General features: G+C 40.1%; 1 protein-coding gene across 6 annotated transcripts in view; it reads right to left on the bottom strand.

Annotated features, from left to right (window-relative positions):
* Positions 1–27,133, bottom strand: part of ADAM23 (ADAM metallopeptidase domain 23) — a 194,794-nt gene that overhangs the window by 131,067 nt on the left and 36,594 nt on the right. For all 6 annotated transcript variants that reach the window (XM_086719442.1, XM_086719444.1, XM_025929762.2 and 3 more), the window contains exon 3: positions 9,272–9,348. In XM_086719442.1, coding sequence (XP_086575568.1) covers positions 9,272–9,348 — 77 coding nt within the window. The remainder of the gene's footprint in view (positions 1–9,271; positions 9,349–27,133) is intronic.

Below are 27,133 nucleotides of genomic sequence, written 5' to 3'. Positions count from 1 at the left end.
CATTTCAACTTAATTACTTCTTTAAAGTCCTTTTCTCCAAATCTGGTCACATTCTGAGGCACTGGGGGTTAGGACTTCAACACAGGAATTTTGGAGGAAGACAGTTCAGCCCACAACAGATGGCCTGCTCAACAAACAGGATTATTTTAAATCCTATTGGAGAATTGTGTGTTTTCTTTATATTGTTAAAAACTGACTAAAATAGTTCAATTCTTTTTTCCCCACTTTATGTGAACAGATGAGCAATCGTTAGAATTATGCCCAGCTTGCTTGTAATTTGATAGTCCAGTGTTGTGACCAAAGCAGACACAGAAGAAGACTCAAGACTAAGGGCCCATGCTTAGTCCCAGCATGTGATTGAATCTTACCAGGCCTCAAGTTGCTCAGCTGAAAAATGGGAATAATCACATCTTCCTCACAGGGTTCTAAAGGAATTTGAATAGGAGAAAATGGGTAAAGGGTTTAGCATTCGGTCTGTCACCATCATGGCTACTGTAGTAGAAAGGCTTCCTTCTGCAGACCTCGAAAATTAGGAAATAGAGCATTTAGCCTATGAGTTAGCAGACTGATGAGCAGAAAGTAGGACAGGAGTGGGGGGCCAGCACTGGCACACTTGGCCCAGCCGATCTCGGTTCAGAAGTCCTGCAAGTTTACAAGCCAAGATGGAAGACCACAACAGCTCGTGTCGGGCTAGAGTACAGGCCGTCTGCTGTACCCTCTTCTCCAGCCACAGCTCCTAACTCCTGGTCCTACTCACTCGCAAAAGGCAAATGGCACAGGAGGAGGCCTGTCTCTGCTCCCCACGTTCCTTGTTACAAACCAAATTGAAGTTCGTATCTCCAAATCTGCAGAGCCGAAAGAGACTAAATTTCCCACTTAGAATCCAATGAGTCCAAACAAGGAGATTGCCTTCCATCTGCTCCTTGACACATCCAGCTTCGTTGAGTGATGGGTTCACCAGTCCTCATGCCCTCCCAACAGGAATCTGGTGCTTTCCTCCTCCCACACCTTTACTCCACCACCTTCCTGCGTGCAATGAGATTTTCTCCCTCCCACATCTTCCCAAGTGAAAAGCGTGTGTCGCAGACTCTGCCCTGTCCCACCCGTGGGCCCTCAGCAGCCACGTCAACACACGGCAGGAAGCTGATTGGGAAGACCTGGGTTCCTGGCCTCTGGGCATTTTTCTGTCTCCAAGAGGAGGCAGCGGAAGTACTCACGAGTTATTGCCCCCAGAACCAGCCCTCGACCAACAACAGACTGGCAGCTGGTGGACAAAACCCCAGCTTCCTCATCACTCAGTTGGATGACATTCTGAAGAAGAATCCACCCAACACCCAAGGTTCCTCAGCAGGAATGAGCTGCATTTTTTTCGGCTTCCTTTCTCTTCCACGCCTCACTTCCTTACACCCTGAAGGTATTTCCTGGAATCCTTACCTCAGGGTCTACCACCAAAGCCAAGATAGCATCCTTTAAGATGAACACCAAATCCCACCTTCCACATAAAACCTTCCCTCAGCATCTAGCCCTCACAAATCACTTCCTATGATATTTTAAGACTATTTGTGTATGTTTTCATCTCATTTTTTTTTTTTACTGTGGGTTCCTGTGAAGGAGAATTCTTTTGCAGACCTCTGAATTCCATGGGTCCCTCAGCACAGTACCTTATGCAAAAAAGATACTCGATAAATGTTTGTTGACTAAATGAAGAGTAAATTGGTCATAATAATTAGCACAAAAGTCAGGCTCTTGATTTAACCTAACCAAAACTACATCAGTGTGGCTGTTTTCTTCCTTCAAAAGCATTGCATGAACTACTTTTCATGAGCAAATTACTGTGCATATATTTCTTTAAATCAGCATTTTCTAGATATTCATCTGAAATCAAACACCCCTGATTCAAAAACAAAACAAAACAAAAACAACAACAAAGAAACAAAGACCTTTTCCTAAATGCATAACTACCTTACTGAACACATTACTTTGACCCTTTCATCCTGCCTCTACTTGCCACTCCTTGGAGTAGATCCCTTCCCACGTGGTGACACTAAGACTGCTTCAATCATCTGTGCCCTGGCACTACCCCCACCATCCCGCATGCACTCATCAGTAAGCACCTCAAACCCCATTCCCCCACAGAGAAACATCTCTGTGACTCAATGCAATGACCTCCACATAGAAGGTCTGTGTACCTCTCTCAACTAGGCATGCTACATTGATTTTCCTTTTCTGAGATTCCTGGTGGCCCAATGTCAAATGTCACCACTATGTACATATGTATCCCAAGGCCCAATCTTGATATGATCCAGGTCTAGCAGTGTCTTCTCCAGTGTCTGTTGGAGGTTACAGAGGCTTAACCTTTGTTGGGGGGCCAATCACCATTCCATGTCCCAGCCAACAGAATATGTACACAAAAGGATAGGGCCATATATAGGACAAAGGTTAGCCCCCACATACAATTTTCCTAATAGGTGCCATTGAAGAATGTGGCTGGAACCTTAGACAAAGCGGCTTTCCAGGGAGCCCGCAGAGGTAAACTGATTCAGCCCACCTATGCAGTTTCACGCAGAAGAGCTACAATAATAAGTACCTGAATATGTGCTCTGACTGCGGAGTAGAATCTAGAAGAACCAAGGGATTCCCCACCTCACCCACGAACAGATGTTAGTGTGAGAAGCCCTCAAAGCCCAGTTCCATTATTTTAGATAAAGCAACCCTACCTATTAGTACCTAGATTATGGCCCAATGGATGTCAGGTTCTGACCAACCATACTCATCACTCTGAGTGCATATCAACCACAGGCCAGCCATCTCTAATTTCTTCTTCAGTCCCCTTTCAGCAGGGAGAAGATCATACAGTACACTACCCTCTTTTCATTTACAAAATCAGAAAGAAATACTGACTGACATTGAAGTGGACCTGTCCTGTCCTCATTAGATCAGAAGCTTAATGAGATCAATGAATCTTTTCTTCACTGCTGAGTCCCCCAACACAAAGAGAGACAGGGGGCTCTCTGGTGTCTCTTCTTATAAGAACACTAATCCTATCAGATCAAGGATCCACCCTACAACCTCATTTAACATTACCTCCTTAGAGGCTCTATTTCCAAATACAGTCATATTGGGGGTTAAGACTTCAACATAGGAATTTTAGAGAGACAAATTTCAGTCCACAGCATTAACACACCCTTCCAATTAGCAGACATGTATAAACACCACACATTATTATCTCATTTAATCCTTATAACAACCTACAGCTTAAGAAGGAAACTAAAGCTTAAAAAGTTAAGAATATATCCATATGATGGCATATTATTTAATACAACATAGAGGAACCTTAAAAACATTATGCTAAGCAAAAGAGGCCAATCGCAAAAAGCTACAAGTTGCATAGGTCCATTTATATGAAATGTCCATAATAGGCAAATCCAGAGACAAAAAGTAGATGAGTGGTTGCCAAGGGCTTGGGGAAGAGGGGAATGGGAAACGTTCAGGGTCTTTGCAGAACAACAAAAATGTTCTTCAGTTAGATGGTGATGTAATTGCATACGTCTGCGAATATAACAAAAACCACTGAATGATACGCTTTAAAGAAGTAAATTTTATGGCATGTGAGTTATATCTCAAACTGTTATTAAAACAAAGAAACTTGGGGTACCGGGTGGCTCATTCATTAAGCATCTGACTTCAGCTCAGGTCACGATCTCGTGGTTCACGAGTCTGAGCTCCACGTCAGGCTCTGCACTGAGAGTGCAGAGTCTAGCTGGGATTCCTTCTCCCTCTCTCTTTGCCCCTCCCCCGCTTGCATGTGCTCTCTCTCTCTCTCTCTCTCTCTCTCTCTCTCTCTCTCAAAATAAATAAACCTTCAAAAAAACTGCTGTGAAAAAAAAAGTGGAGCCCCTGGGTGGCTCAGTTGGTTAAGCATCTGACTCTTGGTTTCTGCTCAAATCATGATCTCATGGTTTGTGAGTTCGAACCCTGCATCAGGCTCTATGCTGACAAGGTGAAGCCTGCTTGGGATTTTCTGTTTCCCTCTCTCTCTCTGCCCTTCCCCTGTTCTCTCTCTCTTTCTGTCTCTCAAAACAAATAAATAAACATTAAAAAAACAAAAACAAAACAAAAAACAAAGAAAATTGCCCAAGGTCACATGGCTAGTAAATGATAGTCCCCAGATTCAAACCCGTGTCTATATGATTCCAGAACTGTGATCTCAACCATTAGGCAGCTCTGGTCACTCTTACTCCCTATAAAAAATTATTGAACACACCAGCAAATCTAATTGATAGGTAATACGGACTTTGGCATGATTCCAATCACACATATGGAGGAGACAATCACTGGACTCCAGGACTTCCAAGGATCAATACACGTTAAGCATTCAATCTGGTAAACCTTTTTAAACATTCTGAACTTGGGGGGCGCCTGGGTGGCGCAGTCGGTTAAGCGTCCGGCTTCAGCCAGGTCACGATCTCGCGGTCCGTGAGTTTGAGCCCCGCGTCAGGCTCTGGGCTGATAGCTCGGAGCCTGGAGCCTGTTTCCGATTCTGTGTCTCCCTCTCTCTCTGCCCCTCCCCCGTTCATGCTCTGTCTCTCTCTGTCCCAAAAAAAATAAATAAAAACATTGAGAAAAAAAAAAAATTTAAAAAAAAACATTCTGAACTTGGAAAAAGTTATTCTAGAAGAAAAACAAAACAAAATTGAAAAAGGAAGTATCCTAAAAGGAAAATGACCAAAAGTCCTCTGAGGCCACAACTAGGATTCTTGGCTAAATGAAATGTAACTCCAGTAGTGTGACATCCATGCTTGCTGCCCTCCCATCAAACACATCTCCACAGATGACGGCCCTTCACGATTTGGCTTCATGGCTTCCTCTCTGACCTCATCTCCTCAGTCTACCCCCACTGCACTTACTGCCCCCACTGTCCTCAGCCTTCCAGCTTCGGTGGTGGCTCATCTTTGACGATCAGGTTTCAGCTCACTGTTCCTCCTCTGACAGACCTTCTGGCTTCTGTGACATCCAAATCATGTTGGCCACCCCTATCTGCAGTCCCCGTGATCACATGTGATCTAGCTTTATTTAGTGAACAAAGCTCCATGGCCGGAAGCAGGGACCCCGCCCCATCCTATTCTCAGCAGCTTCAGCACCCACAGGAGTCCCAGGCAGACAACAGATGCTTGCTCGACACTTGCTGAACAAACCAATAAAACACACGTCTCTGCCACGAGATGCCTCAGTAAGCCAAGGCCTCGCTTTTTCAATCTATAAAAGTACAGACTCAAAAACACTCTCCTCTCAGGAACCCACATTGGGGTAGTCTTCACAAGCTGGCAGTCCAGGCCCGATGAGCTCATTCACCACTTAGATTCTGCGGCCACCACTTTGATTAGTTTATGTTGATATCTTTATGCTTTTATTCCTTCACCGAGCCCATGAACTTGCCACGTACCTTTTCCCTTTTCCATTCTCCGACAACTTAAATTGTTGTAAGTAGTGTGGTGATGACCACTCCGTGGTGGAAATGGAGATCCCTCTTTCCTCAAAAGTTCTTCTGATTCCTCCATGACTGATCAAAAAATTCTCTTTAATTTATTCTAACATGAATCAGACTTTTTAGTTAATCCCAGCCATTGAAAGTCATTTAAATTAGCGACCCACCTTGGCCTGCACACGTCAGACACAATTCCCTCGCGTCTCTACGTCATACCCGTAGCGCATACTCAAAGCTGCATCAGAAGGCTCGAGACTCTGCACGGGGGAGATACTGCACGAGTACAGCTCTCATGGCCTCCCTCCCACTGATTTACTTTTCCCTGTATAAAGAGACCTCCAGTTATTCCCAGTCCAGTCCCGAAGCCTCCTCCTGACATCATTTCCCTCCTTGGCCAGGCTGGATCCTGGTACTTAACTACCCAAGTTATTGACCAGCATTCAAAGAGCTGTGCTTCCACTCTTCCTCACCTGTGCTACCAGCAGAAAATCTGAACCCTGATCCATGCTACAATCTGCCTCCCCTCCTACCCTCACCTGCTGCAATGATGCAGCACCCCAGGTTAAGAAAAACAAAACAGAACACCATCGGGAAGAACGACTCAAAGATTGACACGTAACACATGATTGATATCTAATGACAGTCGCTCACACATTCTTTAACGTGACCTTGGTAAACTTCCTCACCCATTCCTCCCAGCGATGAGCCTAAATTTTTGTCATTTTCCTCAAGCCCAACCCACCCCTCCTCTCTATCCCAATTCCTACGGCAGATAATGCTGTCCCCAAGAAGGAACTCTCCAGAGAGGCGTTTTCTGAATGTCACCCCTTCACCTGCAAACCAATCTCTACCTGCGCACGCCCATAAGTTGGGAATGAACTGTCCCTCCTGGTTCACAACTACACGCTGCCCTTGTGCTACTGGTCTCACTCCCTTTTGTCCTCACTCAGATCTGGCTCCATAAATTATCTCCTGTCTCTTCTGTATCTTTACCTCTCCCTCTTTCCAGCTCCACTGCTCAGCCTATCAACTTGCTGTGTTAGCCCTACCAGCCCGTCCCTTGATCCCAGTGTCTTCGTCGAGCCACTGCTCTCGTTCTCTTTTCCTCTCGCCCAGACCACCTCGGTGTGCCCTTGCTGTCCCCACATCACCCCCTCTCCGTCCTTTCCAGCCTGTCGTAACCTGGTTTCTGCCCCCAAAGCTTCACTGAAACTACTGTCTTCAGACCAGTGAATACTTAATGGATAAACACAGAGGGTAATCTTGGCTCCTTATCTCATTAGATCCTTTTCATGTAAGGCTATAAATCACATCTTCCTGTTCTGAAACTCTCAATTTAATCATTGTCCCGATTCTCCCCCCATTTCTCTGAACACTCACTCTCTGTCCCTTCGTGGATTCCTCTTCCTCTCCTCAACTCTTAACTGTCTTTCCAGCTTATGTTCTCATTCTACCTACCTTCCCTGGGCAATCTCATTCACAACCATGCTTGTCATTAACATTATATGGAAATAACTCTCTACTATCTCCAGCCCCCATCTCTTCCCTGAGCTTCAGATTGTTATTTCCACCTACCTCCTAGGCATGGCCCCATGTATGTCCCAAACCTTTCAAATCAATTATGTCTATTCTGATTTCACATCCTTTTCACCATTTAAAGAGTTGTTCCCTGTGCTGCCCATTTCAGCTGGATACCTTCCACCTAGCTATCTGATCAAGGCACCTATTAACTTTAACTCTTCTTTCTGCCTTGTCATCCATATCAAAGCAATCCTGATGATTTTTATCAACTGAAGATTTCTTGAGAGCATTCCCTCTCCATGCCTCTGGGCACTTCTTAAAAACAGAACTTCAGTTTATTCCCTTACTTTATTTTTCAGACTCTAGAGGATAACAGCCAAGCTCTTAAGCATGACAGACGAGATCTTGCATGAGTTGAGCTGTCCCTGGGCCTACCTATTCGGACTCATCTCCCTCTGCCTCAACCTTGTAATTTACCATGAAGTGCAATAGAAGTCTCATGCTTCCTTAACACGCCCCACAGCTGCATGTGCCTGGCTCCTTAGCACACGCTAAGAATTGTCGAGACACAATTCTCCATTTCCTCTTCCTCTCCTATCCTTCTCCCCAACAACTCTCCTCCTCACTAGCACCTGTCTTAGAAGATTCAGCTCAACTGTCACCATTTCCAGGATGCCTTTCCACACTGTTCCCGCCTGAAGAGCTGCCTTTTTGGTGCTACCACAGAACTCCATGTTTATCTCTAGCACAGCAAATTTCACACTCTTCTAAAATTGTATATTTACCTATCAACATTTCTGTACTAAACAAGAAGCTCCTCAAGGCAAGGGCCACTCACAGTAGGTGCTCAACTGGTTACTCTGCATGTTAAATATTACTGGTAAATGATTTTCTCGTGTGTTTTCAGGTCTCTAAGTCCACTGGAGACTTCTTCAGTCATTCGATTGGGAGGCTCTGTCGTGGCCGTGACGTTTTAATGTTCAAAATACATGGCAATGTCAGTTGCTATGACCACCCTTCAGTTTGGAATGACAGTCTCCATTGCAGTAAGAGTTAAAGGAACCTTAACTCTTAACTCTAAAGTTAGAGGACCTTAAACAAACTAAAATTAGCCATGCTTCGCGACTCAACACAGTCTAAGATTTGGCAAGACAAATCTCCTAGGCAGGTACAGTGCTGACACAGCACTGGGGTGAAAAGGCACTCAACCAATGCTCAGCAGACTCAAAGAAGAAAACCCGCAACAGCTTTACCACCGGAAACTGAGTTCTGCTGATTCATTCTGACTTAAAGCTGCAACAAAACTTGAGTAAGGAGCACCCAAGCTGACTCTGCGTTTTTTTGTTTTTTTTTTCTGCCGAGCTCACAGAATTTGGCATATAAGAAATTTAATAGTTGCTCTATATATTCCTTTGCAATTTCTCAGATATTGACTGCGGCTGCCTACATTATAGTGTCTGATGGCCTTATGTGGTATCTTTCTGGCAAAGATTCAGTTCTGGTCAAAATACTGAGGAGAATTTAAAATACTCACTGGAGCTCCTGGCTCCCTCAGCTGAAGAGAACCATACAGGAAATCTCCTTCACCCAAGAAAGGCTCACTGCTAGCTCAATTAGAGGCTGAAGAGGCCTGCTTCAGTAAATAGCGCTTGCTCATGCTTTGTACAAAGATATCTGTACAATTGGTTCCAACTTGGGAAACGGCATTTAAATATCAACATAAACACATGCTCAGAGAAAAACTGGGTGGATTTTCATCAGGACCAATCTCTAAAAACCTGTATTAGAGAAAATTACAAAGGAAGAACCTTCTCAAAATGGGTATCGCAAGTCATGATTTTCTTTGTTCTTCATACAGAAGTCATGTGAATTGCATAATGAAAAGTAAAACGGAAGAAATTTCTAGACTGAAGTCTAATTATACTTGAGTCAGTAATTCATCATGTTTCCTATATATAGTAATGACCATAGTTAACACTGATTAACTAGCATTACTTCAAAGACTTATTCCATTTAAAATCATAATATGTAAGTACTCTACTGGAGATATTTAACAAGTTAAATGTTAAATGCTTTCTCTTTCAGGAAAAGAAAAAAAGACCGACTTCGCTTCAGACTTTTATATTTTTCTTTAAGTGCAACATGACATAGTCAGCTAAAAAATATCAATTGCTTCAACAACAGACACTATTTTGACTAAACCATTATCATGAAGTAAAGTTTTATTGCACTTGCTTCTTAACAGGATTATAACTAAACACTTACTTGTTCAGTGTGAGGTCAAGAATGAATTTGGAGCCAAAGGCTTCAATCTGGAAGCTTGCCTGGGCCAGATGGACAGCCTATGGATTCAAAGAGACAGAAACAAACTTAGCTTACCTTCCTGTCTTTAAAGCTGATTAGATTGGTAGCAATGATATTAAATAAGAAAAACATTTTTATGGATTGATGCACTTCTTTATGGATCCCTGTGTAACAACCCATTTCTTTAAAAGGATACTAGGTGCATTGTCATGGCTTTACTTGGAAGACATAAATACCTGTGTAGCACAGAACTAATAAAAGACAATCGGTCCTTTAAAATGAACCCATTGTGATCAAAATCAAGAGCATATTCAGCTGGACTTTCAAAGTGACTGCGATGAATTATGCAAAAGTCTGACTAATTAAGGCTGGATTTCAGCCTATTTTGCGCACGAAGCTAACCAATTCTTTCTGCACACCTAAGTGAAAACTCATGTCAGCACTCTGTTCTTCATCAGAAACTGGAACTTTCTATAAATGATCTATCAGCAGAATGTGGCAGTAAAATGCGAATCCACAACCTTTTAACTTCAGAAAGCACTTAGACCCATGCCCCTCATGAGCCCTCAGAGTGTATGTCCCCCTGAAAAAGTCACACATTTACAAATACTGTGATTACTAGAGCACCTGGATGGCTCAGTGGGCTGAGCGTCCAACTCTTGGTTTCGCCTCAGGTCACGATCTCACAGTTCATGAGATTGAGCCCGAAGTCAGGCTCTGCGCTGACAGTGAGAAGCCTGCTTGGGATTCCCTCTCTCCCTCTCTCTCTGCCCCTCCCCTGCTGGTATGCATGTTCTCTCTCTCAAAAAATAAATAAATAAATAAATAAATAAATAAATAAACCTAAAGAAAAAAGAACAAATACTGTCATTACTGTGCCTTAACTCAAAATACAACAATAATCCCATCTAAACAGGAGTCATATGTACTAGGTGTTAAAGATTAGTTTAGCTCACAGAATTATCTTGAAAAATGTAAGTTAACAAATCAATGGAGTTTTGTTAAAGTCTTACCCAAGATAAAATTCCCCTCTATCCTTCCATCAAGAAAAAAAAAATTTTTTAATTTTTTTTTTTCAACGTTTATTTATTTTTGGGATAGAGAGAGACAGAGCATGAACGGGGGAGGGGCAGAGAGAGAGGGAGACACAGAATCGGAAACAGGCTCCAGGCTCCGAGCCATCAGCCCAGAGCCTGACGCGGGGCTCGAACTCACGGACCGCGAGATCGTGACCTGGCTGAAGTCGGACGCTTAACCGACTGCGCCACCCAGGCGCCCCAAGGAAAAAAAAAAAAAAAATTTTTAAAGACAAGAATAAATGCAACATCTATACTCCCTTCCCTTCCCTTCCCTGCTCAAAAACATCCTTCCTGCAAACTCCATTCTTCAGGCACGCTGGTGTCACAAACCATCTGTGAAGTGCTACCTGCATGGCAACCAGACACTGCATCCTCCTGCTCTGGTACTTTCCCCTCCTCCCCTCCCCCACCCCTTCCGGCAATACCACCCATGCTCCTCTCTGTCTTCATCCTACCTTACTCATCCTTCAAGGGCAGCCCAACTGCATTACTTTCCACGAAGCCCTCCTTCACATGCACGTTGGAAGTGAACCCTTCATCCTCAGGGCTCCAGGAACACTTCATCTGCTTCTACTCTGCACCATGATGTGGGCTCACTTTCCATCCCAGCCTGGACAACTTGTATCACAAGGGTATTGCAAACAGTTGGAGATTAATGGCCCTTCCTCAAAATATATGAACTTCTAAGCCAAATATTTATTGTCAGGACTATTTTGCCACGCCAAACCCATAAAATACTATAAACCATAACTTCTACTTCCAGTCAAGCACAACTGCTAACCGCATAATCACTACAATAATCAAAACATAGGGTGCCTACATGGCTCAATCGGTTAAGCATCCCTCCAACTTCAGCTCAGGTCATGATCTCACAGTTCTTGAGTTCAAGCCCTGCATCAGGCTCTGTGCTGACAGCTCAGAGCCTGGAGCCTGCTTTGGATTCTGTGTTTTCCTCTCTCTCTGCGCCCCCCCGACTCATGCTTGCACTGTCTCTCTCTCTCTCAAAAATAAATAAATATTTAAAAAATTAAAAATAATAATCAAAACATGAAATAAAAATGAAATTAATAAGTATTAAATTTTAAATACAAAGCAATGAGAAACAAGGAGCCCAAATACCTAACACCTTGGCACAACTCGCCAAACCCCAAACAACCATGCAGAATACGGTCATCATATCTGATTCGGGCTCTTCCTGCATCCAGATGACTACATGACAGAGAAAGAAATTCCTGTCTTGTTAACTGAGGTCTCGGTCATCTACATCAGAACCTTTATCTCCTGACATAAATACCATATTCTTCTTATTCTAAATTCATTCTGTGTCTTGAAGCATTAATTTTTGCATGAAGATTTTGATGAATAATGCATACAAGGGAAATTTTTTCATTTCTGGGTCCCAAAAGTTTAAAGGAAAAAAACAACTTTCTTCTTGAGAATAGGATAGGCTCTTAATACATGCACCCCAATGTTTATAGCAGCATTATCAACAATAGCCAAAGTATGGAAAGAGCCCAAATGTCCATCAACTAATGAATGGATAAAAAAGATGTGGTTTATATATACAATGGAATACTACTTGGCAAACAAAAAGAATGAAATCTTGCCATTTGCAACAGCATGGATGCAACCAGAGTGTATTATGCTAAGTGAAATAAGTCAGAGAAAGACAAATATCATGTGATTTCACTCATATGTGGAATTTAAGATACAAAACATATGAACATAAGGGAAGGGAAGCAAAAATAATATAAAGACAGAGAGGGAGGGGCGTCCGTGTCGCTCAGTCAGTTAAGCCTCCGACTTCAACTCAGGTCATGATTTCATGGCTCCTGAGTTCGAGCCCAGCGTCGGGCTCTATGCTGACAGCTCAGAGCCTGGGACCTGCTTTGGATTCCGTGTCTCCCTCTTTCTCTGCCCTTCTCCCACTCATGCTCTGACTGTCTCTCTCAAAAATAAATAAACATTGGGGCGCCTGGGTGGCTCAGTCGGTTAAGCGGCCGACTTCGGCTCAGGTCATAATCTCACGGTCAGTGAGTTCGAGCCCCGCGTCAGGCTCTGTGCTGACAGCTCAGAGCCTGGAGCCTGTTTCGGATTCTGTGTCTCCCTCTCTCTGACCCTCCCCCGTTCATGCTCTGTGTCTCTCTGTCTCAAAAATAAATAAACGTTAAATTTAAAAAATAAATAAATAAATAAACATTAAAAAATTTTTTTCTTTTAAAAAAACAGAGAGGGAGGCAAACCATAAGAGACTTTTAAATACAAAGAACAAACTGAGTGTTGCTCCAGGGGAGGTGATGGGGGGGATGGGCTAAATGGGCAAGGGGAATTAAGGAGGACCTTTTTTGGGATAAGCACTGGGTGTTATAAGTAAGTGATGAATCATTAAATTCTATTCCTGAAATCACTATTACACTATATGTTAACTAAGTTGGATTTAAATTTAAAAAAAGATAGACCCTTAAGCATATTTTCTACTAAGAATATTAAATAGAGAGAAGAGTTCATTAATGCCACCCTGTCCTAAAAAGGGTGATAAATTACTGCCTTAAGCAACTTAAAAAGAACCTGACATTAACCACTGAAAGGCTCATCTTACAGCAAATAAGCAACGAGACAAGTACAAACCCCAACAGAAGCCTGTTGTACGATAAGGTAGCTGGTAATAACTGCTTACCCCATTTTATAGCCTTGTTGGGAGTTCTAGGATTAAATAAACTTATACTGAGCCAATGTGATAAGATTCAGTTTAACAGAATTTAATGAAAGAGCGGGCAAATAACATTACTATTGGGATTTTCCTTTTTTTTTTTTTTTTTTTTTTTTATTCATTCACTCTCCACACAGGTGTTAAGTCTCACTGTGTGCATTAGGATGACTGGAACCCAGCCCCTCCCCTCCAGGGAGACCTGCCAGCCTCGGTGGGTCTAAGGTGCCACAGGGACCAAGACTTCACTGACCAGGTGCAGTTTGAACAAAATTCCAAAAGATGAAAAAGAATCCACCTGCCAGACGAAGAGAAGACATTCAGGGCATGGAGGGAAACATTTACAACATGAGAGTAAAAAATGAATATGGAAAAAAAGGTTTTTTTACTTTTTTAAAAATTAATATGGCCTATAAAGAAAACAGTTTTGGGGGGGGGCGCGTCTGGGTGGCTCAGTTGGTTAAGCGTCCAACTCTTGATTTCAGCTCACGTCATGATCTGATGGTTGGTCAGTTCAAGCCCTGTGTCGGGCTCTGCGGTGATGACAGTGCGGAGCATGCTTGGGATTCTGCCTCTCCCTCTCTCTGCCCCTCCCCTGCTCACTCTCTTTCTCTCTGTCTCTCTCTCAAAGTAAATAAGTAAACTTAAAAAACAAACAAATAGCTTTTGAAGGAAATGTCAAACAATGAATCTGAAAAGGTGCTCCAGAGACTGTGGGGCTTTGCACGATATGCTCAATGACATGTCTGGTCACACAGACATACCTGTGGCCAAGACAGCAAGCATTCCTCCAAATGTGCCTCCACTTACTCAGCACAGTGCCTGGCACATGCCCAGTCACCACCACCACCATCATCAACGAAGATATTAGAACTAAATCATATTGACAGATTACCGTCCACAACAACTGAAACACTTACAGTGCCATCAACAACATCTCTGTTTCTCCATGGGGAAAGAAAATATCTGATCGTATTACCTTTATCAGTAAGAATGTTTTAACATTTTAACTTATTTTAATGCAAAAAGGCAGCACATTTTCCTATAAATGATTTAAGATTTCCCCAAGCATTCATTTTCCTTGTACATATATCAAATAGAATTGGTATATTCATCTAATACATTTGTATCCATCTTAAGGAATTTCAATACAATGGTATACATTATTTTTCTTATGTTCCATTTCTCTTTCCATTGTTATACATTCAGCATTTGTACAGAGTACAGATTCTTCTCTATATCGAAACAAGTACCTGACAAATGCTACTTCTCCCCTATCATTCTGTAATTTCTGCTCTGTCTGAAACGTGATTAAAATAGTTTTTAACTACTGGAATCTCTGCTACTCCATATCAACTAACTGATCATTTTTTATGTTACAAAATACTATACAGTTTTGAAAACTGTCCAATTAAAATATGTTTTCAAATCAGGTAAAACAAGTCCTCATCATTATTGTTCTACAAATTACATTTTTGGATATTGTTTTTACTTCATAGTAACCTCCTTCTTTCAAATGACAGAAACATCAGAAGAATGGCCAAGATGAGTAGAAGGTTTTATAACACATGCCTTTTTTTACAAAGAAGGAACCATACAGTGAGGTTTAGAAATGTGTTCAGTAATACAAAATTGGATCACAGATATACTTTAGAGAAAAGTTCATGAACCACACATAAGGTCGTAATGGATTATTTCTCCTTTGGGATATTTGTTAAACAAACTTGATGATTAACACTTGTTTTTACAAGGACAGTCACTATAAAAGCAGTGTGAAAGAATGCAAGGTTTTACAGTCAAAGAGCATCATTTCACGACAAGAATAAGCATAGCCCTGGGCTCAGAATTACACCCTGAAGGACTGAAAACAGCTGTTGCCTAAGCACTTCGATATTTTTCTTTTGACTCAGAATCTGGAACAGTGAAATTACAGGAACTCTATAAACAAAAAACAACTAAACTCAATTATATACACAAACCTCCTTCACTGAAGAACAATTTACACATTTAACAATGTGCTTTTGTATTTCTAGGGTTTTTTTTTTTCTTTTTAGTAGATGGCACCTAATGGTATCGTATTAAATAACTTTGGAAGACTGTCAGGTTCCTCAGTGAAGACTGGTTTTGCGTCTTAAGACTGGTTTTGCGTCTTAAGACTGGTTTTGCGTCTTAGCAAGCTATATTATGATATTGAGCAATCATGTACATTACATAAGCTAAAGATACATAGTTACGTTTTCTTGGGACTTATATTCTAGAACAGTTAACATTAATATGGACATGAAGAAAAGAGAAAAAGATGACTCTCTCGACTTCTAGTAATAGGAATCAGACATTTCCAGAGTATGTATGTTTTCATGCAAAAATGCCTCACACATAATGAGTATTCAATCAATATTCTTCACTTGGCAAGGACTCATACACATAACTGAAACTAAATATAGGAAGTGGAAAGTTTAAACTTTCCCTGAATTCAGAAAATATTTTGAGACTGAATGTCATAATTCAGTAGAAAGGGAGCTACTTGAATTGAGGTCTCTACACTGTCCATCACAGCATCCTCTGAGCAGGTAATGTACTTTAATATGCTCTCTAATGTATATGGTTTGGGAAACAGAAGAAAATTTGGAAGAAGTTGCCCTGCTCTTAAGATATATTCAGTTTATTTAGGGAAACACTCACTGAAGTAATGAAGAAAACCTGTCTGGAGCGACATATCAGTAAGACAAACAAATGCTTTCCAAATGGCCTGCAGAAGCCCTGGAAAGTATGAAGCAGTCCTGAGCAGACAGCTGTGGGATGGTTCCAGCTCTGTTTCCTAAAGAAGAGAGCTGTGGGCTTCTAGGAAAGAAGGTGCTAGAGAAATCAAAATGTTGTAATTAGAGTTAGAACCCAGGAACCCAGGATCAATAAACTGTCTTTTCTACTGCAAAGAATCATGGAAAGAGTAAAACAGCTAAATAGCTGATTACTAGTGAGACTGGAGGTAATTTCTTTCTTATTTTTATGTCCCTCATTGCCATAATATTGTTCATCCTATGTTCACTAAAATATTATATTCATAGCGAGTGTGGGTCTGCATCTGCGTGTATAAACTATAAGCTTTTCAGGGCACCTGAGTGGCTCAGTCGTTAAGCATCTGACTCTAGATTTTGGCTCAGGTCATGATCTCACAGTTCGTGAGTTCAAGCCCCACGTCAGGCTCTACACTGACAGTGCAGAGCCTGCTTGGAATTCTCTCCCTCTCTCTCCTTCTCTTTCTCTTTCTCTCAAAATAAATAAATAAACTTTAAAAACTAAAAAAAAAAACTATAAGTTTTTCAGGAAATATTCTTCTCATCCTTTATGTTTTTGCTTATAATTTTTTCCCCTACTCTTGATTTTTCAATAGACCCTTCAAGAGTTTCTCTTCCTTTTTCTTCAATACAGTGGGGAAAGTTCACAGAATCTCAAACACCACTTTCTTTTAAGATTCGGGACATTTTATGGTTTCAGAGTAGATGGATTTGGAAATTCACCAACTAGGAAGGAAGAAAGAGAACAGCTAATCATATCCTACAAGGAGCCTGCTTCGTTGTAACAGGTTGAGTCTTTGAAGGAAGAAGCTTTGCTATGCAGCCTTGCATCACTGGGTTACACAGAGTGGTTTTCTCTTCTGTGTCACAGGAGACCCAGAATCCAGCAACCTGAATAATTAAATTCCAATCAGAAATAAACTATCTAGTTTAAACTGGAATACATTTGAGGAAAATACTTCACCTTCTTCAGATCACACAGGCTTTTCTGTAAATAACGCATCTGGGTCTATCCCACACACAGCTAAAGAAACACAGAAATCTAGCTTGTGGATCTTTTTCCTGTACAGTGTAAAAACTCAAATATGTAAATATATCTTAGGAGTTTGAATGTTCAAAAGGAAACACTAATAAATCATTTTAACTATAATCTGGTTCCAACCCCTGATCCTAAGTGTGCACACTGGTGATCACCAATGTGATCAAGACTTTTATATAATGAAAATAACAACGCCCTATATTCCCTGTGTTTTAATTATCTCGACCAATCAGAATAATAAATATGGTACCCTGTGCAGTTGACTTAGTAGGCAGACGTTGTGATTGCCCTTTTGTAGAAGAAAAACATTTTTAGAAGGCACACAGAAGTTAAATGATTTTTTTTGTTCAAGGTCACACATCAAAGGAAGAAAGATGAAGTGTTGGCTTCAGTTCAGTGAGGAAAAAGTGCCAAGTTATGCCAAAAGTCCTTATCCATCCAACCTCAATGTTTTCTGGTCATTAAAATATAAATAATAATAGCTTACCAACAGGATGAGTATGAGGGAAGTTCCTAGAAAAGTTTGGCCACATAGAAAGAGCTCAATAATTTAGGAAGAAGGGGCAAAGTTGAAGGACAAAGGTGGGGGGAGAAGAAAACTACATTAATGTTTTGGAAAGGTTATCAGTCAGCTCCACCTTAAAAGTTCCTTCCCAATATAGCTGGCCACCTTCTAGAAAATCCAGTGTGCATTTATCCTCTGCAAAATTCACAAATTTAATATTTTTTATTGCTAATTACCATTAGGCATTATGCTTTGACTTTGTTCAAGTTGTCGTGTCATTATGCTTTGACTTTGTTCAAGTTGCCGTGTCTTTAAAATAATATGAATCATTTTCCTGAGACGTGGAACAGCTGCAAATGTTACATGAAGGCAATTTTGCAAATTAAGGTAATTTGCTGAAAATTCTTCCCAAGATGCATTTAAATAGGTAGCTTGTGGGAGAGAACATTATCATGTTTACTTCTAGCATGTTCCAATTCACAGGATTACTGGTTAACCCATTAGCAAATTTGCATTGAATCCCAACGTTGTGGGAGATACCGTGACAGATGCAAAGATATAGAAGAATTAGTATTTATATGAAAGTTTACAATGCAGTAAGGGGAATGAGATGAGAAACCACAAAGAATAAGAAACTTGAGTTAAATACTTCGGTTAAATAATAATAATGATGAATAGTATCCATAAAGATGCCACAGACAACTTAAGCACAATTAATTCCCCAATCTAATGTTAACAATTGTATGGTATGGGTAACAAGTACATTTAAATATAAGGAGCCAGAATGCTGAGGACTGGAGAGGGCTGAGAAAAGCTTACTGGAGAAGTCTTTCTCGGCATTTAAACATAGCTAGAATTCACGTAGCCCTAAAATTGATTTAACAGGATGAAATTTCAAGGTGTTTCTAAGTGTTTGCTAACAAACAGAGACCTAAGAAACATGCTTTTAAAGTAAAACACAGGATGTCTTCCATTCTGGAACATGAAACTACAGTTTGAATTGTGGTCGGAACCAAAACATGGCAGTTTAATATAAAATAAAGCATTTCACGAGATCACACAATATTTTGTGTGTGAACACACACAAGTCTAAAATATACCAATGTATTTTGTAATCAATCTATCTTTTAGCCTTAAACTAGAAAGGTGGAATCCCAACCTTGATGGATATTACAGAAACAACACCACAACAACAGCAAAGCACACTGTTCTCACAGGCCACAGACTGATCAGCCTCTCCCGGTGACGGAGGCAAGTCATTGCTTGACCTTGTTCCCTTAGCCAACCTAGCCAAGAAAGGTAGAACTTCTATTCTGAAAGAAATCTAGCCAACATTCAACTATCCAGTCTGATCATTCAGAAAAAAAGGATGCCATGTTGAGTTTTAACATCTGACCAAATCTTTTCCAAGAGTGTTTTGCTAAATAAACCAGTTTTAAAGAGAACCCAACTTTTCATCTTCTTCCTTCTTCTCACCTACTGTCACTCAGTTTGAAGTGCTCTCTAAATCTGATACAGACAAAAGATAGATCCTGAAGAGAAACAGGAAAAACAGGTATTGATAATCCAAACAGATATTCCAGTTTATAAATCGTGAGGTAGTTGCAGTAAAAATGTATTTAAAAAAATTTTTTAATGTTTATTTTTAATTTTGAGACAATGCGAGAGACAGAGTGCAAGCAGCAGAGGGAGACACGGAATCTGAAGCAGGCTCCAGGCTCGGGGCTGACAGCTCGACGCGGGGCTCGAACTCACGAACCACGAGATCATGACCTGAGCCGAAGTCGACGCTTAACCGACTGAGCCACTCAGGCGCTCCACTAAAAATGTAGTTTTAATATTCCTCATGGCCAGCCAAAGAAGAGAAGCTAGAAATACCTGGGAGGGGGTCTCTTTTTAGCCCTATAGAACCACACTAAGATCTTCCTGGGTGATCATTTAGTAACCCAGGAGAACTCTGGAAAAAATACACTTTCAGTGACAAAGCATCTTTGGACATTTCTATGGATTGCCTTCCATACATTTACCCTTAGTGATTGATGTTTGCTGGATATTAAGCTGACAATACCAACTCAAGAGAGAGATGAAATCATAAGCCTCCAGAGCTCTTGCTATTTGAAAATGGGCAAATCATTAAAAGCATCACTACAGCTATATTATTTAGCTTTCATACATTTTCTGAAAGACGAGTAAAAATACAACTATGACAACAGTTACCATGGAAGCAGTTTCTTTCTGCTGCCTTCCCGAATAGTAACGTTTAATTTGATGCATTAATCTAGTAGCTGAGGTGTGATTCACCTTTTTTTCCTCATCAATTTCTACATGACCAAACTGTGCAACCCCAAGGAGTGATTCTCTCTCTGCTAACACTCTTTGTCATAAAAGAGAACACATTTTGTCCTTCTAGACAGAATTATTGAACACCCACTTAATAATTTAAATAAAAGAATAGAAATAGGGCATACGTTTTGAAAAACAAACACCACCAAGCTCCATGCTGAATATCTGTGACTCATTACATGACAGATTTGTTAATTTGCTTATATAATGTTAATACCATCCCCAAAGAAAAAAAACTTCTGTAAAATAGCACCCCATGAGAAGCCCTATCTTCTTTGTCTTCCTACTCTTGTCCTTGAAATGCTGGCTACAAGACCCCAGAGGGCTCAAATATCTAGCCAGAGCAAAGAAAGTTCTTTAACTTGGATCTTTATGATGACCACATAGGATTAGTTAATAATAAATACGTCCGAAATACAAAATGAAAATTACGATACACAGTTCACTTGAAAACCGTTATATCCAGCAAATCACAAATGATATAAATTGAAATATTAATTTCCAGTTTCCAAGGAAGGCTAAACAGACCTGTCCAGCCAGATCTCTCATCCCTTGAGGCATCTTGATTCTACTGATCTTCACTGGTGGGTCTCACACTGTTCTTGCCCAAAGCTGATTTGTGTTGGGATCTCTATACTTCTATTTGAAGAAATTTCTCAGGCTACACATATGACTTCATCAGAAATACACAGCTGTGTGATGACAGAATTCCCAAGATGTCTTTGCTTTCCTTAACTACTCTCTGGGAGATATGTGGCACAATATTTTGTGTTACGGGGTGGACCTTCCTTTTGTCTACAGGAATCCACCTCCATCCACATTTTTGATGTAAAGAGAGTTCTATGTTTGCTGGTTCTCAGTTGTGTCTGGTTCTGTCCTTTGCTCTAAATTCTGACCTCAGTTATGGCCATGGATGTGTTGTGTTCTGCCCTTTTAGATAGTAAGAGTAACTTCCAAATTAGGGGCCAACCCAAAAATGGATTTTCCCATTTTACAAGCATGCAGGTGCCATTAGACTTCCTCAGTAACACTACTAAGATCTATTTCTGGACATAGAGACTCAACAATTGTCATGTATCACAATTTTACTCAAAACAGGTATCATGTGTGCTACATACACATGCTTTACTCAAAGCTAGATATGGAAAAATTAATATTGATGTGACCTAATTTTCTCCAACACTCATCTTTCACAGAATTCTGCAAAATGCCAACCATTCAGCATGTAGTCACATAATTTTTGAAAGTAACATTTAGAATGTTGACTATTACACAGAATATTGTGCCTATTTTGGTAAGCAAGTAATAATCTCACTATGTCTACAGAATGTTTTAGATTCATTAAAACTCCATTTTAATCTCCAGATAAGAACCCAGAATTACACAGAATCTTAAAAACATATAAAACAGTACTTTGAAATATCTCCATTTTCTCAGCTTACATCCTACCTCATTGGCATCTACATCATATACGAAATAATTTACGGATTCAAGAGATAATTATTGTATCTATCGTGTTTCAGCAGAAGCTCTGGTTTTTCAGAGTTTGTATTTTAGTGTGTGTTGGAGGGCAAGGGGAGTAACACAATCAACAAATAAATTAAAAGCAAGTTAGGAGCACTTGGGTGGCTCAGTCAGTCAAGCGTCCAACTCTTGATTTCAGCTCAGGTCATGATCTCACAGTTCATAGGATCAGGCCCCACACGGGGCTTTGCACTGACAGCATGAAGCCTACTTGGGGTTCTCTCTCTCCATCTCTCTCTGTCCCTTCCCCACTCATGTGCACATGTGAGCTCTCTCTCTCTCTCTCTCCCTCTCTCTCTCTCAAAATTAAGTAAATATTTTTAAAAAGAATAATAAAACAAGTCAGATGATGATAAATTCACCAGGTAAAGAAGGAGGAATTGACAGTAATACAATAATAGTAAGGGACTTTAGGGGCGCCTGGGTGGCTCAGTCAGTAAGCATCGACTTCGGCTCAGGTCATGATCTCACGGTTCATGAGTTCGAGCCCTGCATCGGGCTCTGTGCTGACAGCTCAGAGCCTGGAGCCTGCTTTGGATTCTGTGTCTCCCTCTCTCTCTGCCCCTCCCCTGCTCACACTCTGTCTCTCTCTCAGAAATAAATAAATATTAAAAAAAATAGTAAGGGACTTTAATACCTCACTTACATCAATAGATAGATAGATCATCCATACAGAAGACCAACAAGGAAACAATGGCTTTGAGTATCACATTAGACCAGATGAACTTAACACCTGGTTAACATCTGGATACATATGCAGGGGCGTCTGGGTGGCTCAGTCGGTCGAGCGTCCGACTTTGGCTCAGGTCAGGATCTCGCAATTTGTGAGTTCAAGCCCCACGTCGGGCTCTGTGCTGACAGCTCAGAGTCTGGAGCCTGTTTCAGATTCTGTGTCTCCCTCTCTCTGCCCCTTCCCTGCTCATGCTCTGTCTCTCTCTGTCTCTCAAAAATGAATAAACGTTAAAAAAAATTTTTTTAAACATCTTGATATATGCAGAACATTCCATCCAAAAACATCAGAATACACATTCTTTTTGAGTGCGCGTGAACATTCTGTAGGACAGATCACATGTTAGGCCACAAAACAAATCTTAATAAATTTAAGAACTGAAATCATATCGAGCATCTCTTCCAACCACAGCGGTCTAAAACTCAAAATCAATTACAAGAAAAAAAAACTGGAAAAAAACACAAGCATATGGAAGCTAAACAACATGCTACTAAATAACCAATGGGTCAATGAAGAAATCAAAGGAAATAATCAAAAAATACATGGAGACAAATGAAAATGAAAACACAACAGTCCAATCTCTGGGAAACAGCAGAAGCAGTGTCTAAGAGACACTAATCTATAGTGATTCAGGTCTATCTCAAGAAACAAGAAAATCTCAAATAAACAATCGACCTTACACCTAAAGGAATGAGAAAAATTAGAATAAAGTGAAGTTAGTAGAAGAGAGGAAATAATAAAGATTAGAGCAGAAATAAATGAAACAGACTAAAAAATAATGGAAAAGATAAAATTGACCAACTGTTAGACTCATCAAGGAAAAAAGAGATACCTCAAATAAAAATCAAAAATTAAGGAAGAAAAATAACTACTGATATCACAGAAATACAAAGAACTATAAGAGAATACTACAAAAAATTATATGCCAACAAATCAGACAACCTAGAAGAAATGAGTAAATTCCTGGAAATATACAATCTTCCAAAACTGAAAGAGGAAGAAATAGAAAACTTGAACAGGGTGATTACTAGTAATGAAATTGAATTAGTAATCAAAAAACTCTCAAGAAACAAGGACCAGATGGATTCACACGTGAATTTTACCAAACATTGAAATAAGACTTAATGCCATTTCTTCTCAAATTATTCCAAAAAAAATTGAAGAGGAGGGAAAGCTTCCAAATTCATTCTATAAAACCAGCATTACCCTGAGGCCAAAACCAGACAAAAACACTATGAAAAAATGAAAACAACAGGGGCATCTGGGTGGCTCAGCTGATTAAGTGTCTGACTCTTAGTTTTGGCTCAGGTCATGATCTCATAGTTCAGAGTTTGAGCCCATGTCAGGCTCAACTGCATTACTGCATTACTGATGCAGAGCCTGCTTGGGATTCCTTCTACCTCCCTCTCTCTCTGCCCCTCCCCTGCTCTCTCTCTCTCTCTCTCTCTCTCCCTCTCTCTCTCTTTCCCTCTCTCTCAAAATAAATAGGTAAACTTTAAAAAAAAAAGAAAGAAAAAAGAAAACTACAGGCCAATATCCCTGCTGAAGACAGATGCAAAAACCCTCAATAAAATATTAATAAACCAAATTCAACAATATATTAAAAGATCATTCACCACAGTCAATGGGGATTTGTTCCAGAGATGCAAGGACAGTTCAATATTCACAAATCAATCATTGTGACACATCACATTAACCAAAAGAAGGATAAAATCCATATGATCATCTCAACAGATGCAGGAAAAGCATTTGACAAGATTCCACATCCATTCATGATAAAAACTCTCAACAAAGTAGGGTTAGAGGGAACATACTTCAATAGAATAAAGGCTATATATTTAAAACCCACAGCTAACATCGTATTCAATGGTGAAACACTGAAATCTTCTCCTCTAAAATCAGGAAAAAGACAAAGATGTCTATGTAACCACTTTTATTCAACATAATACTAGAAGTCCTAGCCACAGCAATCAAACAGGAAAAAGAAATAAAAGGCATCCAAATTGGTAAGGAGAAGTAAAACTATCACTATTTGCAGATGACATGATACTTACTTATAGGAAACTCTAAAAACTCTGTTAAAACAAAACTATTAGAAGTAATGAATGGGGGCACCTGCATGGCTCAGTCAGTTAAGTGTCCAACTTCGGCTCAGATTTGATCTCACCATTTGTGAGTTCAAGCCCCACATCAGGCTCTGTGCTGATAGCTCAGAGCTTGGAGCCCATTTCAGATTCTGTCCCCCCTCTCTCTGATCCTTCCCCACTTGCACTCTGTGTGTCTCTGTCTCAAAAATAAATAAATATTAATTTTTTTTTAAAAGTAATAAATGAATTCAATCAAGTCTCAGGATACAAAATTAATATACAGAAATCTGTTGCGTTTCTACAGACTAAGAAAAAAGTAGCAGAAAAAGAAAATAAGAAAACAATCCCATTTACAATTGCACCAAAAAGAATAAAATACCTGGGAATAAATTTAGCCAAGTAGGCAAAAAAGAATAAAATAGGAAAGAGACACAGAAATTTAGGAGTTGCAGAGTATGGAGAGGTGACAGTATTAAATGGGGGGGGGAGGGAGACAGAGGAGGACTCTCGATTTGAGCAAAGTTTGGGAGATGAAGGAACAAGTCACCTGGATATCTGGGAAAAGAGAATTTCAGGCAGAGAGAACAGCAAGTTGCAAAAGCCCTGAGGCAGGGGTATATTTGGTATGTTAAAGAATAAGCCAATTTTGAGTCAAGTGGAATAGGTCAAGGAGAGTGTCACAGGCAATGAATTAGAGAAGCAATGAGGTGTCAATTACACAGGGCTTTGTAGGCCACTGTTAAGAACTTTGCCTTTTACTCTTAATGAAATAGGAAGTCACTGAATATTTTAAGCTAAGGAGTGACATGATCTCCTTTCCATTTTTTTTTTTGGAAAGACAGAGGGTGAGTGGGGGAGGGGCAGAGGGAGAGAGAGAATCTTAAGCAGGCCCCACACCCAGCAAGGGGCCCGACACAGGGCTCAATCTCACAACCACGAGATCATAACCTGAACCAAAATCAAGAGTCAGATGCTCAACCAACTGAGCCATCCAGATGCCCCTCCTTTCCATTTTTCAAAGTTCACTCAGGCTACTGTGTTGACAACAGCCGAAAGGTCAAGGGTTGCAGGGGCCAGGGAAAAAGCAGAGGGTCTAGTTACAAGACTGTTGGAATAATCCAGGTAAAAGCTGACGGTAAATTGGATTTAGGGGTAACAGTGGAATTGACAAGAAGCGGTCAGATTCTGGGTGCATGATGAAAGCAAAGTCAACAGGAGTTGCTTACAGATTAGATATGGGTTATGAATGAACTAGAGGAGACAAGGAAGAGTCCAGAATTTTTGGCCTGAATAACCAGAAGAAGTAAGCAATGTAGTTGGCATGAGCAACACCACAGAAAGAGCAAGTGATAGAGAGACTTCTGTTTGGGACCATTATGTTTGATATGCACCTTATATATCCAACTGGAGATGTAGAATAGGCAGTTAGATATAAGGCACGAAGATATATCTTTTCATTAATGTTTACTGAGTGATTACGTACTTTAAGAAGCAATAAGTGAGTAAATGAAGGATTAAGCATCAAATTAATGAGTGAATAAATGAATTAATACTGGGAATACAAAAATATTCCAGTAAAAGAACTAGTGAGGAGTGTATACTTCAACAGATAACCTAGTTTCTGAAATAGCGAGGGTGTAAAGGAGAAAATAAGATAACTTGGGGGAAAACTAAAGAAGTCAGTACAAAGCAACCCACTCCACTGGGCTTTAAAATAACATTTTCAATTAAAACAGTGTCACTTTGGAACCCAAGAGGTATATTATGCACCACAAACCCCCTCAAAAGAAATGAAGTCCAAGAGCATCATTTTCATGTCTTGTATGTATGTGCTAAAATTACAAAAGAATGATCAGCAAATGAGGAGATTAGTTCCCTAACAAAGTACATGGATTATATGCATGGATGTGTATGTGTATATATACACACACACACACAAAATATATATATATATACATATATATATATATACACACACATACATACATATGCATATATATGGTATTCTTATAAAACAACACAGTCTGACCTTTGATTTCCCACACTGATTTCCATATTCTGGAAGTCACACTATCTTAACAGCTTTTAGTATTTCAAATATATCACTGCTTTTAGGTATACATTGTTATTATACCACTTTTTGGAAACTTTTAAATGTATACACTTACTGATTTTAATTTACTAACTGTATCTATCATCTTAGGAGCCTGATCTTAAGTCACAGAGATCAAGGTATGCTCCACACCACCCTACTGAATAATGTACATTTCTAAAAGTCTCTAACCAACCTGGTGATTAAAGTTTATATTGCAAAATTTAGAAATGAGAAGACTCGAGAGCACTGTATAAATCTCTTCCTTCTTAAATCTGTTCCGTGAACTGCTACTTAAGTTACCAAATGGCAGTAAGGAAATTTTTCTTTGATTATTTTTTTTAAATCACAATGTTTTTGTTTCAACAGTTCCAAAGAGCAAGAAAGAGATAAAGCAATAATTGAAATTTCACTTTACTTCAATTATAGTTATTTTAGGTGATTTTTTTCCCTAAAATAAGCAAATAACTATATCAGGGCAATATCTAATTAGTCATGACTAGAGAGGGCACGATATTAGGAATACTTGATAAATAGTCCAAAATAAAAACTTCTTGGGGCACCTAGGTGGCTCAGTTGGTTTAACTGTCCAGCTTGGCTCAGGTCACCATCTCACAGTTTGTGAATTCTAGCCCTACGCTGGGCTCTGTGCTGACAGCTCAGAGCCTGGAGCCCGCTTCAAGTTCTATGTTTCTCCTCTCTCTCTCTCTCTCTCTCTGCCTCTCCCTAGGTCCTGCTCACACTCTGTCTCTCTGTCTCTGTCTCTCTCTCTCTCTCTCAAAAATAAATATTTTTTTAAAACTTTTTAAATAAAAACTTTTTATATGGGGCGACTGGGTGGCTCAGTTGGTTAAGCGTCCAACTTCAGCTCAGGTCATGATCTTGTGGTTCACGGGTTCAAGCCCCCGTCGGGCTCTGCACT

Source organism: Puma concolor, chromosome C1 (assembly GCF_028749965.1).
Source record: "Puma concolor isolate L17-30 chromosome C1, mPumCon1.1.hap2, whole genome shotgun sequence".
In the NCBI taxonomy this organism is placed as follows: domain Eukaryota; kingdom Metazoa; phylum Chordata; class Mammalia; order Carnivora; family Felidae; genus Puma; species Puma concolor.
This window is presented reverse-complemented; position numbering and strand designations above follow the sequence as displayed.